Genomic DNA, 18,806 nt, shown 5'->3' with positions numbered 1-18,806 from the left:
TAGTGTTTTACACAACACAGACTTTGTATAATCGAATCGAATTCATGTTAAATTGGTCACGGACCATTGTTTTCATCCCCTTCTGTTGGTGCGTCTGTTTGAAGGTTTCTTGATCGGGGTGAGGGTGTTGGCGCAGTCGTCGATCCATTGCCTGAGGTTGCGGGCGGCTGTGTCGGTGTCGGTGTGGGTGGTAGGTGGGTCTCAGGCAAGGGTGGTGATTAGCTGGTCTTCGGTGACCTTGCTCCAGCTGCGTTGGGGACTCTTTGTTGGTGCTTGTGTATGGTGATTTTCTCGAAGGAGAAGTGGATGCAGCGGTGGACATTAATTAATAATATTCGATTTAATGGTAATCCAATTATCAACCTGGATGGATTTAAGACTGAGGAGACCATGGCCTGATGTAAAAGTCTAACACTCGACCTATTGTACTCACTTTGCCCCACTGCCATTTCATACTGGACCCACCACATGGGCAACCAGATGTGACCCTGGTACAATGGGAAGAGTCCAGCCCGAACTGCCAAGCCAGGTCCTCCCTGAACAGAAATGAAAGCAAGCCAATAAACCTCTGACAGTAGGTCACAGCAGATGCCATAAGTGAGCGTATAACTTACTGAGTCATCCTGCCTCTCCACAAAATGCCAGCTGCCCAGTTATGAAACACCACAGATCTGCAAACACCAGAAACAACCCGTCATACTCCAGCAATCATATCTTCTACCCTGGAAGTATGAAACGCTAAGTGGGTCTTGCAAGGAATCTAATGTGTTACTTCTTGGATTCATGTACAGATTACTAAAGTGTAATCTTCATTACAATGAGGAATCGCTTGTCTTCAGTGAGTGGAGCTGATGCAGGGGTTTGAAGCAGCCACACAGGCCCCTGAAAACAGAACTCACACCAGACACGGATCCGAAGGAACAAAGCACAGGCAAATGTCCAAACAATGCTTTATAACAAAGAGGGCACAGTTGTATTAAAAAACAATTTTATTAAAATCAAAAAATTCAATTAAAACAAACATGAATGACAAAATATTCTGAAAAAAACTAAATATATACAATGTAAGGAACAAAGGAAGAGAGAAAATTGGCATATGTTAAATGAGTCACCTGGTATCACATGGATGTCCAAGAAAGGTCCAGGAGGGCTCAATCCATGGAACATTTTGAAGATATCCACATAAGATCCATTTATATACAATGATTTGAAAAGTAACACATTTACATGGGCTGCGTTAACATGGGAATGTACTGAAGATCCTTAAGGGCCCCAGAGCTGGGCGGCCCTACTGCAGGGTGCTTGTGTGTAAGATGACACAGGGCCATTGAAAAGAGTTTCTTATAGAGCAAGATTGGGGCCAGAGAGCTGCAACAAAGCTTTAGACAGCAGCTTGTATCTACGGAGGAACAAGGACACGGACTAGTGAAGCGAGCATAGCACAGGAACCGGTGAACTACTATCTCTAGGATACAGGTGGCATTTCTAGACTCTAGGTCGAGTCTCTAGGCTGGAGGTGGGACTGCCTGTCTCTAGGCCAGAGGCAGACCCCCTGTCCCTAGGCCAGAGGCATCCCCCTGTCCGTAGGCCAGAGGCATCCACCCTGTCTCTAGGCCAGAGGCAGCACTTCCTGTCTCTAGGCCAGAGGTGGTACTTCCATCTCTAGGCTGGAGGTGAGGCTGCCTGTTTCTAGGCCAGAGGCGGCACGTTCCATCTCTAGGCTGGAGGTGAGACAGCCTGTCTCTAGGCCAGTGGTGACCCTCCCTGCCTCTAGACCAGTGGTGACCCTTCCTGTCTCTAGGACACAGATGGCACTTCTAGACTAAAGGTAGAGGTGGCTCGAATGCAAACCCAGGGATAAAGACAGGACTCCTGTCTCTAGTCCAGAGGTGACCCTTTCTGTCTCTAGGCCAGAGGGGACTCTTCCTGATTCTAGGTCAGAAGTGGAACTTTGTCTCTGTGCCAAAAATGACCCTTCCTGTCTGTAGGTTGGAGGTACCCCTTCCTGTCTCCAGGTTGGGCTTAGCCCTTACTGTCAATAGGTTGGAGGTGGGACTTTCTATCTCTAGGTCAGAGGTGATCCTTCCTGTCTCTAGTCTGGAGGTGACCCTTCCTGTCTCCAGGTTGGAGGTGGGACTCCCTGTCTCAAGGCCAGAGCGGACCCTTTCTGTCTCTAGGCCAGAGGCGACCCTTTCTGTCTCTAGGTTGGAGGTGACTCTTCCTATCTCTAGGCCAGAGGTGACCCTTTCTGTATCCAGGCCAGGGGTGACCCTTCCTGTCTCTAGGGCAGAGGTGACCCTTCCTATCTCTAGGTTGGAGGTGACTCTTCCTGTCTCGAGGCCAGAGGCGACCCTTCCTGTCTCTAGGCCAGAGGTGACCCTTCCTGTCTCCAGGTTGGAGGTGGGGCTCTCTGTTTCTAGGCCAGAGGTGACCCTTACTGTCTCTAGGTTGGAGGTGACATTTCCTGTCTCTAGGCTGGAGGTGACCCTTTCTGTCTCTAGGTTGGAGGTGACCCTTCCTGTCTCTAGGTTGGAGGTGACCCTTCCTGACTCTAGGTTGGAGGTGACCCTTCCTGTCTCTAGTCTGGAGGTGACCCTTCCTGTCTACAGGTTGGAGGTGGGACTCCCTGTCTCTAGGCCAGAGGTGACCCTTTCTGTATCCAGGCCAGGGGTGACCCTTCTTGGCTCTAGGGCAGAGGTGACCCTTCCTGTCTCTAGGCCAGAGGTGACCCTTTCTGTCTCTAGGCCAGATGTGACTCTTCCCTGTCTCTAGGTTAGAGGTGACCCTTCCTGTCTCAAGGCCAGAGGTGACCCTTTCTGTCTCTAGGCCAGGGGTGACCCTTCCTGTCTCTAGGCCAGTGGTGACCCTTCCTGTCTCTAGGTAGGATGTGACCCTTCCTGTCTCTAGGTTGGAGGTGAACCTTCCTGTCTCTAGGTTGGAGGCGACCCTTCCTGTCTCTAGTCTGGAGGGGACCCTTTCTGTCTACAGGTTGGAGGTGGGACTCCCTGTCTCTAGGCCAGAGGTGACCCTTTCTGTCTCCAGGCCAGGGGTGACCCTTCCTGTCTCTAGGTTGGAGGTGACCCTTCCTGTCTCTAGGTTGGAGGTGAACCTTCCTGTCTCTAGGTTGGAGGTGACCCTTCCTGTCTCTAGGTTGGAGGTGACCCTTCCTGTCTCTAGGTTGGAGGTGAACCTTCCTGTCTCTAGGTTGGAGGTGACCCTTCCTGTCTCTAGTCTGGAGGTGACCCTTCCTGGCTCCAGGTTGGAGGTGGGACTCCCTGTCTCTAGGCCAGAGGTGACCCTTTCTGTATCCAGGCCAGGGGTGACCCTTCTTGGCTCTAGGGCAGAGGTGACCCTTCCTGTCTCTAGGTTGGAGGTGAACCTTCCTGTCTCTAGGTTGGAGGTGAACCTTCCTGTCGCTAGGTTGGAGGTGACCCTTCCTGTCTCTAGGGCAGAGGTGACCCTTCCTGTCTCTAGGCCAGAGGTGACCCTTCCTGGTTCTAGGCAGGAGGCGACCCTTCCTGTCTCTAGGTTGGAGGTGAACCTTCCTGTCTCTAGGTTGGAGGTGAACCTTCCTGTCTCTAGGCCAGGGGTGACCCTTTCTGTCTCTAGGTTGGAGGTGAACCTTCCTGTCTCTAGGTTGGTGGTGACCCTTCCTAGCTCCAGGTTGGAGGTGGGACTCCCTGTCTCAAGGCCAGAGATGACCTTTTCTGTCTCCAGGCCAGGGGTGACCCTTCCTCTCTCTAGGGCAGAGGTGACCCTTGATGTATCTAGTCTGGAGGTGACCCTTCCTATCCCTAGGGCAGAGGTGACCCTTCCTGCCTCTAGGTTGGAGGTGACCCTCCCTGTCTCTAGGCCGGAGATGACCCTTCCTGTCTCTAGGCCAGAGATGACACTTCCAGTCTCTAGGCCAGAGATGACCCTTCCAGTCTCTAGGCCAGAGGTGACCCTTCCTGTCTCTAGGCCAGAGGTGACCCTTCCTGTCTCTAGGCAAGAGGTGACCCTTCCTGTCTCTAGGCCAGAGGTGACCCTTCCTGTCTCTAGGCCAAAAGTGACCCATCCTGTTTTTAGGTTGGAGGTGGGATTTTTTTTATCTCAAAGCCACAAATGACCCTTCCTGTCTCTAGGTTGGACGTACCCCTTACTGTCTCTAGGTTGGAGGTAGGACTTTCTATGTCTGTAGGCCAGAGGTGACCCTTCCTGTCTCTAGGCCAGAGATGACCCTTCCTGTCACTACGTTGGAGGTGGGGCCTTCTGTGTCTATGCGAGAGGTGACCTTTCTGTCTTTTGCCTGGAGACAGGACTTCTTGTCTCCAGGCTGGAGGCTGGACATCTGCCTCTAGGATGAGAGCATGAGATCAAGAACTAGCTTGGAGGTGGACTGTTCTGAGATAGGCTGGAAAATTATCATACCAGGCACTAGGCTGTGGTGGGCCTTCGTGACTATATACCAGTGCTGGAGGTGGGTATTTCCGTTTGAAGGCGGAGAAAGAATCAGCTCAGGTCCAATTAGATATTCCTATTTCTAGGTTAGGGCTCAAATGTGGGTCTTCCTGTTGCGTTGCAGCATCAGACACCAGATGTGGACTGCGGATATTGGTCTTCCTGTCACAAGGCTGAGGCAGCATCCAACAGGAGTAGATAAAACAGAAGCTTAAATGTTACAAACTTTAAGACTATAACTAACAAAGCAAAGTTGGTAAAGCATGATCTGAGGAAGATGAGAAGTCAACACAGACAACCAATCAGTGACAACTGCACTCCAGCATCAAGGGATGTGGAGCTTTAGAAACAGACTCGCCAGCCCCTTTCTATGAAAAAACAAGCTGAAGAATATGGACACTATTAGGCTGTCCTTAATTCTATTCGGGTTTACATTCTGGTCTAGATGGCAGCGGGTTGCTGAAGGATCATCTCTTAGTCACGTGTGTCACATCCAACATCAGATGCAGAATCTCTAGGAAAACAATAAAACTTTCATCAACAGCTCCCAAAAACTGTGTAGCTCTCTCTCTATGTGTCCAGAGAATCTGAACTGTAAACAGGCACATGTCTGACACAGTGGGAGAGTTGTATCCCTGCAAACGGTATGCTTGTTAGACATTCAATCAGTACTCAGGAAGTGGCTTGTACCAATGGCTGAGCATTTATAGGGGGTTTACACCAAGAGGATGGTACTCCACAGGTTGAGTAAAAACTGCTTCTCAGAGCCCCAACTCATGCTTACGTGTGTACGCAGAACACGTCGCACTGCCCCTCCGAGTGCCCACCAGGATGGACTGGACCATGCACGTTTGCACTGTGGCTGTCATGTACCCTGCGGCTGAAGTCTTCATTCCACTGTTGGCATGGTTGCCGTTTAGGAGAAGATTGTCCACCTTCGACAGTAAAGGTGAGGAGGCCTTATACCATTACAAGTCATGCTCTGGCAGAGAAGCGGCTCAGCATGTCCTAGTGACACCTCTTTTGGTCTTATGCATCTCTTCCGGTTCCTCGTCCCCACACAACAGCTTCTGCAGGCACTGCTGGATGTCCGGCTGTCCACTGTATGCCCTTTTCATTCCACGTGGAAGGCAGCGGCATGAGGTCAGGTTGAGATAAGTAAGAAGTGGACAGGAAAGGATGACCTCTCTAGAAAAAAGAGAGGAGAGAAGGTCAGTGCCAGCAGGACCCTAAAGTTTATATAGACTTATTCCTCTATTAGTACTGGGCAATGAATCAAATTTGAAAAGAAGAGGACCTACAGTGAGGGCTGCTCCAGGCTTTGGGCCAGACCCAGTCTCCCACCAAATCAAGCCAAACTAACCTGGATCAAGGAAGGACTTAAAGTCAGTCAGTCAGTCAGTCAGTCACTTATTCGATTTTTGAGAATCATAAAAAGGCACAGAATACAGATCAGGAAATACACAGTAAAAAAACAGTGATAAAAATATCTACATAATATATCTACATAGTGTATCATACATCAAATCATCAGATTACATTGAATTTTTAGAATAATATATATACACAGGTTATATATCACAGTACACTGAAGAAAACATTTCATATAAAACATTTAAAACATCAGAATATGTATTAAGAAAACATTAAGATATTTAGTTTATAGTTAGTCCTTTGTTTCCTTTGCTACGCCTTTTGTTAATACGGACTCCTGCTACTAGAAAATTTGCAACATGAAAAATGATTCATGCATTGTGCAAAAGTTGCAGAAATAAGAGTGCTGGCCTGACCTGTAAAAAGCCAGCCTCTCGAAGGATTGGAACAAGATATTTCCTCCTGATTTGAGCGTAGTGATCACAGAGCATAATAAAATGTTAAGTGTCCTGAGATCAAAACTGATCACAGTCACATGGCTTAGCATTATCAGGTGTATCCCATCTATAGTAGGTGCCCAACAAAAAGTGTATCAGGTTTAAACGAAATCTAATTAAAAGAAAACGATGAAACGGTTTATTAACAAAGACCAGGTAGGGTTCTGGGCCTGGGAGAGTCTTAAGGGCAAAATTTCTTCTAACCATTGTTTTTTTTAGCTCTATTTCCTCCCGCTCTGCTGTAAAGAAGTTTATCAATGATGTCTTTATCACCTTGACATCCTCCTTTTGAATTCCATCAGGGGAGTTGAAAAGATCGATGCGTCCCACCTGGGTTAACATTGTTTTTACGTACATCAACCATGGGATCTTTAACCGCATCGCTGCTGCGGAGATTTTTGCGCTGTGCGGCTATTTTCTAATTACCGCGTTACATGACGAGCTCAGCTCGTCATCAGCACACGCCACCCGTGGGTGATGACGAGCTGAGCTCGTCATCAGCATCGAAGGGGTTAAGGCTCCATCCATAGTCAAGCAGTCTTTGAGGATTTTGTGATTTAATGAAATTTCCTCATTTAGCCAAGTTTTTAGCCAGGAAATGACAGGGGCAGATTTTATGGTGTCTGAAACATACCCAGTACCTAACTCTGAATGGATGGTAAAAGTAGGAGTAGACTGGGGGACGGAGAGTAATGATCTAAAAAATCTATTTTCCGCCCTCTGGATGAAGATTGGGTTTGTATATCCCCATATAGAGGCTCCATAGATGGCAATTGCTAGACATTTGGCATTATAAACCTTAAGAATAGCGTTCATTGGACGTGACCCCATTTTTTTTAGCAAATTCAAAAGGGCTCCAGCAGATCTGGTGACTGCATTTGATTTGGACTTATGTTGGGCACCCCAGTTTCCTTTATCATCGAATAACACGCCCAGATAAGTAAAGGAAGGAACCCTTTGTACTTCCTTTCCTGTGCAGATAAAAGTTATGGGTTTCTTTTTCCTGCCCTTGAGTCCCATAATCATAACATGCGATTTTTGTGTATTTATTTTTAAATCTAACGAGGTCATAAAGTCCCCAAAAGAAGCCAATAACTTATTAAGGGCCACACCTGTTCGTGCCAAGAGGACTGCGTCGTCCGCGTACAGGAGGACCGGAATGTTAGTCTCTCCTGCACGCGGGACGTCAGACCCCAAGGTGTAAAGCGCCGGCTCAAGTGCGTTTATATACAGAGTAAAGAGGAGAGGGGCAAGGATGCAACCTTGCCTCACTCCTCTCTGTGAATTGAAGGGTTCAGTGCATCTACCATCTTGAGTTACTCTAACCGAGGCCTCTAATCCTTGGTGGAGATCTTAAAGTCACATTTGATCTCAGTTTGGGAACACAGATGACAAAGCTTCTCTCCCGATATACGCAACCTACTTAGTCCAACAATAAACTAGAGGTAACCAGATTGGAAAAATGACACTGCCTTAACTTCAACCCCTCAAAAGAAGAACTCCGCGGTTACAGAGACTCCCTCCCTCTATCACCCCCCCCCCCCAGTCTGAATTACAGAAACTCTTTACTTAGGAATGAGAGGGGAAACTCATCACCAAGGTGCAGTTAATCCAAGCCATGCCACAAGAATTATCCTAGTTTGTCTGATCGTCTGAAATGCACCAGGGTTGTTTTACAAAGTATCTTCATGGTGCCACAAATTCAAAACAAGCACAATTATAAGAATATCATAATAATAAAAGGAAAACTAAATTAGTTAGAAAAATGATGCTAATCATGCACAACACCCTCACATCAACAGCAGAGTAAATCAGTAAATGACAGCAGATAATTTCTCATCAAACGCAATAGGTCAGGAGTCTAGTGACTTACCTAAGGGTGGGTTTACTATTATTGGCATAGGATACAGCTCAATGCAAGAAGTTAAATCACAGCACCTGTTTATTGAGAGAGCGGCATCAGCTGCCCCCTCAAACAGACCTGCTGTAAACTTGTCTGTATCCAGCATTAGGCCATCTGGAAGCAGCACTCCTACACATTCAATCCAGGCCCAATCATCCTCGGTGTGCTCAGACTAGTCAGCACAGGCGTATTGCACTCAATCAACCCTCCAATCATAGATGGCCCTTGAGATGGTTAGAAAGAATTAGGTTCAAATCATACTCCACTCCCAGTTTTTTTCTTCTCTTGCCAGGGCTCCCCTACATTGAGATAAAGGGGGAAGGCTGCCTCCAGGGTTACAGCTTCCAGGTTTACCACTCTGAGGATAAAAACCTTGAAGGGTGGCTCCCCTGCTAAGGGGACCAGCCACTTCCACCAAGTGTCACATTTAGCCTTGTGCACAGGCTCCTCGTCGCAAGCTTGTCCAGCAGGATGCGACTGCTGCCTGCCCTAACTATTGGAAGCCATGGTACCCCACAGGGTGGTAGATTTACCTGGCCATGCCCCGTCCTGGCCTTCACAAGGACACCAAGATGCATCCTTTCACACAGAACACTAAGAAACGAGTACCCTAGCGGGGTAAGGCTGGAGACCTGTTGTAAATGTCAGTCTTCATACTAATAGTATCTGGTTTATCTGGTCTCGCTGCTTCTGCTTTAATATCTGCGTAAATGACACACAGGCCCTTCAAATGTTTAGTTTTCACCCCAGTATATCACTTTTGAATCATGTCCCAAATAGCTCTAAGTGAACGAGTGAGGTAAACAAACCTGAAGTTGTTTGGAAATGTACTCCCACCAGAATTCTAAAAATCAGGCATTTTCTTCCTGCTTGCCATCCTTCTTTCAGTTTTTTGTCCTTTTCCTTCTATCCATTCACACCTTTTCTCTATCCTTCTCTTTTCCCCCTTCATTTTCATCCATATTACATGCCTTCTTTCCTTTCAAGAATCACTTTTTTCTCTACATCAATTCATTATTTTCTCAAATTATCCATCATCTACCCTCTACCCACCCAGTCACCTCCCTCTCCCTTCATCCATCCTTCTCCTCATATTCCTTCTCTCTATCTTGATCTACATCCATCCCTCCATCCTCCTCTCCATCCATCTCCACATTCATACCTCCACTCTCCACGTTTATCACCATCTCTCCTTCTCTCCAACCCTCCCTCCCTTATTTCCTTTCACTGCAAGAGATCTATTTACAACCTTTGCAGACCAAAGTCTTTGACAAAAGTCAAAGGAGCGTTAAACACACAAATGTTTCATATCACACACAACTGTCCAATGATACCCACCTCCTGCTTAAACTGCTGAAGTGGGGGGGGATGCACCTGTAGACCTTCAATGATTCACCCCTGAATCAAAGGCCAGGTGCATTGCAGCGCACAGAGCCGTTCACTGTGTGGTCTTTATGAAAGGCAGAGTAGCGCTTAATACACCCCTCAGATCTCTGCGCTAGACCCCTCGAGTTCCTTCATCAAAGAACTTCAAAGGGGTAGGAAAGTCAGCCTTTCCGGTCTAAACCCCAAGCAGTGGAGCAGTCTCACATGAACCAGCCAGGAAAGACCAGAGTTCTACACCAGTTCCAGAAACCATCCAATAATCCCATCTATTCTCCCTACGGTGGCGCGCACTGCTGGACGCGGCTGGACATTTCTTCAAGCGTGCTCTCTACACCAGATTAAACTAATAGTAGGAAGAGGATGAGGAGGAGTTGTATTATGAGCAGTGGTATTAGTAAGGATAGTGGTATGACAAGATGTGGAGGGGACAGTTGATTAATACTCTTTAGACATGTCTGTGATGCTGATCTGCTGTAATTTGTGGCAATAGTACCAATGATGCTGTTTAAGGGATCCAATGTTATACGTGGATTTATATTTATTTGCACAAAGTGTGACTCAAATCTCTCTCCTTGTTTGGGGGGTAGGAGCGGGTAATGGGAGAAGTTAATGAATTGTAATGTTATTTTGTATTTAAAATCAATAAATTAATTAAAAAGGATAGTGGCAAGGGTAGTAAGACTACTAGTAGAAATAGTAGGATTTTTAGGAGCTGTAGGAGTGATGAGAGTAGCAGGAACTGTAAGAGTAGCAGTACATTCTGGAGTGGTAGCGGTAGTATTATGAATAGGGCAAGCACGATTTGAAGTAGTACGAGGCGTAACACTGAAAATAGCAGGAGTGCTACTAATAGCAGCAGTAGTATTATACATAGTAGCAGTAGTACTAGAAGCAGGAGTAATTTCAGAAAAGGCAGTAGTAGTAGTAATATTATGGATAGCAGCAGTACTAATATGAATAGTACAAGTAGTATTCGAAGTAGTAGGAGGCGTAATATTGAAAACAGCAGGAGTAGTAGTGATATTACTAACTGTAGCTGCAAAAAGTGCTATCAGCAGCAGCACTGGTACTCGCTTGATTCAAAAAGTGAAATGTTGGCGATGAGTTCAGAAGTGTTTGGAGGGACAGTAGCTGGACGCTCACCATGCCTCTCCGTAGACTCCATCAGCACACTGTTACAGTACATCTCGTCATTTGTTTCCACGCGCTCTGCAATGTGGATTTGCTGATGTCTCTCAACGTTTGGCGGTAGAGTGAATCGCTAACACACAAGCTACAAACTGCACAGCAGAGATGACGGGGACACGCCTGCTGTCCCCACCTCCTCCCTGTGAGGAGGAGACAGCGAGGGGAAGGACGCTTACTGAACCTGCTTCAAGGGGAGGGCCACCATCGCGGGTATTGCCTCTGAGACACCGTCCATACTCCTCTCATCTGTTTCCACAGGAGCACGTCGACAGGCACAACCCGGAAGAACCGCCTACGCAAACCGGAACAGAAACCCAGGGACCAATAAGAGACCAACGGATTGGGAATGGGGTGGCGGAAAGTATTCGGGCAGAAGAAAGAAGAGGCCGAGGTGGTGTGGACGAGAGAGAAGACGCGGGACCCGAGAACAGCAGAGAAGACGTGGGACCCGAGAGCAGCAGAGAAAACGCGGGACCCAAGAGCAGCAGAGAAGACGCGGGACCCGAGAGCAGCAGAGAAGACGCAGGACCCGAGAGCAGCAGAGAAGACGCGGGACCCGAGAGAGAAGACACGGGACCCGACCTACCGGAAACCAGAGCACCAGGGAACCCAGAAGAAGGCGAAGAAAGCTGGTTCGAGGACTGGTGGTGTCCGGAGGATGCTGGGGAGCGGCCGTGACTCAGGAGAGTTACAGTGGGGCCGGTGAGTACTTGAGGCTCGGGGTTGCTGAGAAAGGGAGGGGAGGGTAGAAGCGGGAGGGAGTACTAAGGGGAGGAATAGTGAAGGGGAGGGTCTCAAATGCTACTGTAACTCCATATGCCACCCTAGGATAAAGAACACTGAGAGCAAGTAACCTATCAGTTAAGAATTGCGCACCTTTCCTATCCTAGGCACGTAAAATACCTCTTTACCCACTCCTTCTACCCTCGGTTTTCTTTGGTTTTGAGCCTGTTCTTTTGACATATACGGGCACCAACGATCTCAATAGAACACCATGGTGTGGTGAAGGCAGACTTGATCCCAATAGCAACAGAACCATTTTTCTGACGGCTCCTTTGTTTTCTTTTTTCTCCTCCTATGAGCCTCCGGGGAAACCATCCCGGTCCAGAGGAACCAGAAAGCAAGACAACACCATTGCCCATATCAACCCCCTCCAGCTCACAGGAGTCCTCCAAAGAAGACGACCACCAAGGACCCTCATTCCATCCACCTACCAATCCTCTTCTTATCAATAAACCATTTTTTGTTAAACCCCTGATGCAGCCTCCACGCCTGTTTATCAAAGCCGCACTCCCACAAGTGGTGTCAGAAGTGGGATTTGAAGGCAAAATGGAGGCTGCCCTAGCGAAGATGGCTGAAAACCAAGAACACTTGGGTAAAGTCATGGAACGATTTTTGACTGTAGTAGAGGAAGATCGAAGTAAGTTACAACAGGTACTTACCGGACAAGGGCAGACCCATGGGGCCGCTATGGATAAACTCACTGAAGCCCTAAGTCAACAACGAGGGCCCACCACCTTGCCATCTGTAGTACTGCAGCGATATGTAGCTGGGGATGATCCAGATTTTTTTCAGTAACTTTGAGCGAATGGCGACTGCAGCCTCATGGCCCGCCGACAAATGGGGCCAATATCTGGGACCTCTTCTATCTGGGGATTTGCAAGCGGCCTACCAGGCAACCACCCTACAAGGGGCGGTCCCATATGCAGAGATAAAAAAAATCATTTTGGAAAGATTAGGAATAGATGATGAGACATATAGATTAAAGCTAAGACAAATGACAGAAGGACCCCAGGAGACTTCTCGCGCCTTATACTTCAGGGTGAAGGACATGGCGGATCGTTGGCTTAAACCGGCGACTACTGATAAAGATGGAATCATGGCTAAGATTTACCTTGAGCAATATTTGACTTCTCTTCATCCACCCATCCAACGCTGGGTCCGACAGCAAGCTAACCTTACTTTAGAAACAGCAGTAGAGATAGCCAATGCATATAACAGGGCACAAGATTTTCAAAAAGGAAGAGAAGAAGCTATGGGGAAAACAGGGGTACATGCGCCCCATCGAACATCCAGACCCCCATTAACCAAGAAACTCGAACCTCTGGCTCTAGCCCCCAGTTCCCCTTTGCCTAGTATCCCGTTTATTCGGCCTCCTACAACAGGACCGCAGTGTTTCCAATGTGGCGGGATGGGGCATATAGCTAGGTTCTGTCCACAAAAAGAGGAGTCCATGGAAATAGGAATGGCCCGTAACTACTACTGTTCTCCCCCAGAAAGGAAACTACATCCATATAAATGTACCGTCTCCGTAAATGGACAACCAGTTACCGCTTTGGCTGACACGGGATGTTTGCACAGTGTAGTCAGACCTCAAGACCTTGGTAATAGTATAGGCCCCATAGAGGGAATGGTAGCTATCAAATGTGTACATGGTGACACCAAAACATACCCCACTGCCAGAGTACTCATACAACACCCTCAAGATTCAGGAACATCTTTAACCGTGGAACTGATACCCCGTCTACCCGAACAAGCGATTCTAGGCAATGATTACGCCAAACTACCACAGTTGTTACAGGATTCCTCTTCGGTGGAAGACGAGTGATTAGCATCAGCCTCTTTTTCCCAAGATACAGACAGGGAGTGGCCGTCTTTTAAACCCAGGAAAAGCCGAAGACAGAGAAGGGCCGAAAAAGGGAGAGAGCCCCTTGTAATGCCCGCCACTCCAGTAGAGAACCCATGGGAGACAGACAGAAACTTTCACGCTGCGCAGCAAGAGGATCCTGTACTGCAGGAAGCCTGGAACAAGGCACTTGAGGAGGAAGACCCACAACATGTAGGTCCTTATTTTTTTTACTAAGAATGGCTTATTATATAGAAAAGGTAATCCTGACCAAAAGGCACAGTTGTTAGTTCCAGAACCATTTCGAGAGAAAGTGTTGTATCTTGCTCATAGTCATCTTTTAGGAGGCCATTTTGGAGCTGACAAAACAGAGAAAACTATCTTAGAAAAATTCTACTGGCCAGGCATATATCATCAAGTGAAAAGATATTGCAAGGAATGTCCAATTTGTCAACGCATAGCCGTTATCACCCTCCACGGGCACCATTGCTTCCTCTTCCTATTATCAATTAACCTTTCTGTCGAGTTGGCATGGATATAATCGGACCCTTGTTACCCTCCAGAAGCGGGTGTAGATATGTACTTGTCATAGTTGACTATGCCACCCGATTTCCAGAGGCAATACCACTTCGCCGACCAGACACAGCCAACATTGCCAAGGCTATGATCGGTGTTTTCTCTAGGATGGGTTTCCCAAAGGAGATCTTGACTGATCAAGGGACCGCCTTTGTCTCCAAAATGATGAAAGACATATGTATTCAGTTAGGGGTAAAACAAATTAGAACGGCTGCATATCACCCACAAACTGATGGTTTGGTTGAAAGATATAACGCCACTATTAAAGTAACCCTAAAGAAATTATTGGACCTAGAAGCCCGGAGGTGGGAGGACATCCTTCCTTTGGCTCTATTCGCCATTAGATGTAAGGAACAGAAGAGTACGGGGTACTCACCTTTTGAGTTATTGTATGGGCATAAGCCTCGCACATTGCTCGATATGGCCCAGGAACAGTGGGAAACAGAACAAAATGACACAAAACCTCTTCCTGCCTACGTCTCAAACCTAAAAACGCATTTGAGGCAAATTAGAGACATTGTCAGAAATAATCTAGAAAACGCACAGACAGCCAAAAAGAAACAATATGACAAAGGTGCTAAACTTAGGTCTTTTCAAGTGGGGGACCTTGTGTTACTTATGATGGCATCCTCGGATCAAAAACTATTAGGGCAGTGGCAGGGACCCTATAAAGTACTCCAACAAGTCACCCCAGTAACCTATCGCATAGAAGTAGACAGCAACAAAAAAAACATCTGAAATCTGTCATGTGAATTTGCTAAAGAAATGGGAAGGGCCTGTTCCAGTGTCAGTCCATAGTGTAGAACCACATGATCTGCTATTCTATCAATGTATTGATCCCGATTTGCCCTAATCTTTGAGGCAGAATTTGACCAAAGTGTTACAACCCCTGGACACTGTCTTTTCCACGACCCCAGGGAGAACCACTCTTATTGAACATTCCATTAACACCCCACCAGATAAGCGGGTTAGACTGAGACCATACTGCATTCCTGAATCTCGCCGTCTGACTATAAGGGAGGAAATACAAAAGATGTTACAGATGGATATTATAGAACCATCCAAAAGCGAATGGAACTCTACCATTGTGCTCGTACCGAAGCCAGATGGGTCAGTGAGATTTTGTATTGACTTTAGGGAAGTAAACTAAATATCTGAGTTTGATACATATCCCCTTCCACGTGTGGATGAAATGGTAGAAAGAATAGGGCGAGCTAAGTATATTAGTACCCTGGATTTATGTAAAGGGTATTGGCAGATACCTCTAAGAAAAGAAGACAGGGAAAAAACGGCTTTCTCAACCCCTGATGGTTTATATCAGTTTAAGATGTTACCTTTTGGCTTACATGGGGCGCCGGCAACATTTCAAAGAGCCATGAACATGATATTGAGGCCTCATAATGCGTTCGCTGAGGCATATATCGATGACATTGTGATATATAACGACACCTGGAACCAACATTTGTCACATCTCTGTCAAGTCATTTACACACTAGGATCACATGGGTTGAAAATCAATCCTGCCAAGAGTCATTTGGCTGCTCAAACGGTTAGGTATTTAATATACCTATTAGGAGAAGGAGTCATAAGACCACAGACATCTAAATTAACGGCTATTTCACAGATACCTTTTCCAAAAACCATAAAAGATTTAAGATCCTTTCTGGGGCTGTTAGGGTATTATAGAAGGTTTTTCCCCAGGTTTTCACAAATGGCAGCCCCCTAACAGATCTACTTCAGAAAAACAGCAGAACAGAAGCGATATTGCAATCTCCTCCTACTGAAGTAAGACACTCCTTTGAGTCCCTAAAAAAATCCCTAACTTCTGAGTCTGTCCTGATCAGCCCTGACTATTCCAGACCCTTTATTTTGCAAACAGACGCCTCAGATCAAGGTCTAGGTGCTGTTTTATCCCAAGACACACCACAAAGAGAAAAGCCAATTTTGTATATTAGCCGGAAGCTCTTCCCACGAGAGAGGAATTATGCTACAATTGAGAAAGAGGCCCTCGCTATCAAGTGGGCTACAGAGACCTTGAGGTACTACCTGGAAGCAAGAGAATTCACCCTTTTCACTGATCATGCCCCGTTAGAATGGTTGGCAAGGAACAAGGGTCATAACGAGAAGGTACTGAGATGGTTTCTCTCCCTACAACCATACAGATTCCATACTAAACACAGAAAAGGATATGAGCAAGGGAATGCTGATTATTTGTCTAGATATCCTCAGGATACAAACTCTAGAAGAAAGACAGCAAGGGAAAGGGGATGTGAGGAGGAGACAGCGAGGGGAAGGACGCTTATCGAACCTGCTTCAAGGAGGGGCCACCATCGCGGGTATTGCCTCCGAGACACCGTCCATACTCCTCTCATCTGTTTCCACAGGAGCACGTCGACAGGCACAACCCGGAAGAACCGCCTACGCAAACCGGAACAGAAACCTAGGGACCAATAAGAGACCAGCGGATTGGGAAAGGGGCGGCAGAAAGTATTCGGGCAGAAGAAAGAAGACGCCGAGGTGGTGTGGACGAGAGAGAAGACGCGGGACCCGAGCGCAGCAGAGAAGATGCCGGACCCGAGAGCAGCAGAGAAGACGCAGGACCCGAGAGCAGCAGAGAAGACGCGGGACCCGTGAGCAGCAGAGAAGACCAGGGACCCGAGAGTAGCAGAGAAGACGAGGGACCCGAGAGAGAAGACGCGGGACCCGACCTACCGGAAACCAGAGCACCAGGGAACCCAGAAGAAGGCGAAGAAAGCTGGTTCGAGGACTGGTGGTGTCCGGAGGATGCTGGGGAGCGGCCGTGACTCAGGAGAGTTACGGCGGGGCCGGTGAGTACTTATGGCTTGGGGTTGATGAGAAAGGGAGGGGAGGGTAGAAGCGGGAGGGAGTACTAAGGGGAGGAATAGTGAAGGGGAGGGTCTCAAATGCTACTGTACCTCCATATGCCACCCTAGGATAAAGAACACTGAGAGCAAGTAACCTATCAGTTAAGAATTGCGCACCTTTCCTTTTCTTATATCCTTGGCATGTAAAATACCTCATTACCCACTCCTTCTACCCTCGGTTTTCTTTGGCTTTGAGCCTTTTCTTTTGACATATACGGGCACCAACGATCTCAATAGAACACCAGGGTGTGGTGAAGGCAGACTTGACCCCAATAGCAACAGAACCATTTTTCTGACGGCTCCTTTGTTTTCTTTTTTCTCCTCCTATGAGCCTCCGGGGAAACCATCCCGATCCAGAGGAACCAGAAAGCAAGACAACACCATTGCCCATATCAACCCCCTCCAGCTCACAGGAGTCCTCAGAAGAAGAGGACCACCAAGGACCCTCATTCCATCCACCTACCAATCCTCTTCTTATCAATAAACCACTTTTTGTTAAACCCCTGATACAGCCTCCACGCCGGTTTGTCAAACCCGCACTCCCACACTCCCATTCCAGTAGAGTAATCTCTAGCTTTTCAAATCCCTGATACCTCCCCACACACATTAGTCTGAGATGCACCAAACTAAAGCCCCAATTAATGTCCATGAAGCTGTTAAACGATCAAAGCCATCTCACGGTGCTTCACACACACACAATACTCTGCTCCATCTACGTTGGGGATCCAAGGATGAGACTGCTCTATGGTTCACAGACAGAGCCCCTAAGACACACAGGACCCCTCAAGTAGGGCAGACAGGACCCTCCAGGGCTCAAGGGATGGAGGGTCTGGAACTCACCAGCAGAGGGCAGATTCCATGAGGCCATCCTGGTCCCCGCAAAGCTTCTTGCAGTGTGAAGCCACAGGAAGGTATTAGAAGTCACAGGAATGTAAACAAAATGCATTCTGGTTAAACTGTGAGTGGTGCTCCCTGGGTCAACCTACTAACTCCAGTAGGGCACCAGGTGAGCTCCCAATTAAGGGACTCATTAGGGGCCTGCAAGGGATGCCACACACCACCTCTCAGGATTCCACTAAGTATGGGCGAATTTTGTGAATTTGCGGTACGCGACTTCACGCAAAAGCATACTCGCGGTTCGCAAAATCCGCAAACTTTCGTGAGGTTGCGGATTTTCTTATTTTTGCGAGTTCGCAGGATTTTTTTCACCGCGGCTACCACGAAGTTACCCATGCGGTCGTATATGGGCGCGGCCATCTTGTTCGCGGGAGAGAAACAACACGGCAAACTCAGAATCTTGGTAAGTCAACGGCGCACACGCAAGATTGTATTTTTGAAGCGCGAAGAAGCAAAGAAAATTCACCAACTTGTGAATTGCAGATTGTTTGGCAATTTCTCGTGATTCGCAAACCGCGAAATTGCCATAAATTTGCAAATTCCGCGAGCGGAACGAATTTTCAGCCCATGCTTAGATTCCACACAGCTTATCATTGCCCACCACCCCAGAGAACAAGTACGACATTTGCTGTCCCTGTCGCTGGTGATGAAGAACAGGAACTGCTAGGATGCCTCCTGTGTGACAGTGTGCCACAAGGACCTTGGTGAATAGCAGAGATGCTATGGGTCCCCGTATGTAAGAGATATCCTTATGTTCCGACTGCTAAGCGTGATACCTGTGAGAGCACATATAACTGATCTGTTTTGACTTCCTTTGCCGGGGTGATACGGTGTGGATAAACTATGGAATCCAGCAGGTAATAAGAGTGGTCGAGACATCTTCACATAGTGCCTGGACCCTGATACCCAGCGGGAGGCACTACTATATCAGATGGTACTTGGGAATCATTACCATCCCTGACGATACTTCCACACAGGGCAAGGTGCGAGCTCTGCTCATGGACGGGTAAAAGTGAACTAGAACAGACCATCCC

The 18,806-nt window shown here is 47.4% G+C and overlaps 1 protein-coding gene across 1 annotated transcript in view; it reads right to left on the bottom strand.

The window, feature by feature from the left end:
- Positions 1-971: 971 nt before the first annotated feature.
- FBXL6 (F-box and leucine rich repeat protein 6) overlaps positions 972-18,806 on the bottom strand; it is a 169,124-nt gene continuing 151,289 nt past the window's right edge. The window contains exon 10 of the mRNA XM_086966505.1: positions 972-5,628. Within this exon, the coding sequence (XP_086822631.1) occupies positions 5,439-5,628 (190 nt within the window). The 3' untranslated portion in view covers positions 972-5,438. The remainder of the gene's footprint in view (positions 5,629-18,806) is intronic.

This window comes from Lissotriton vulgaris, chromosome 4_1 (genome assembly GCF_964263255.1).
Source record: "Lissotriton vulgaris chromosome 4_1, aLisVul1.2, whole genome shotgun sequence".
NCBI lineage: Eukaryota > Metazoa > Chordata > Amphibia > Caudata > Salamandridae > Lissotriton > Lissotriton vulgaris.
Note: the sequence above shows the minus strand (reverse complement) of the source record. Positions and strands in the feature narration are given on the sequence as shown.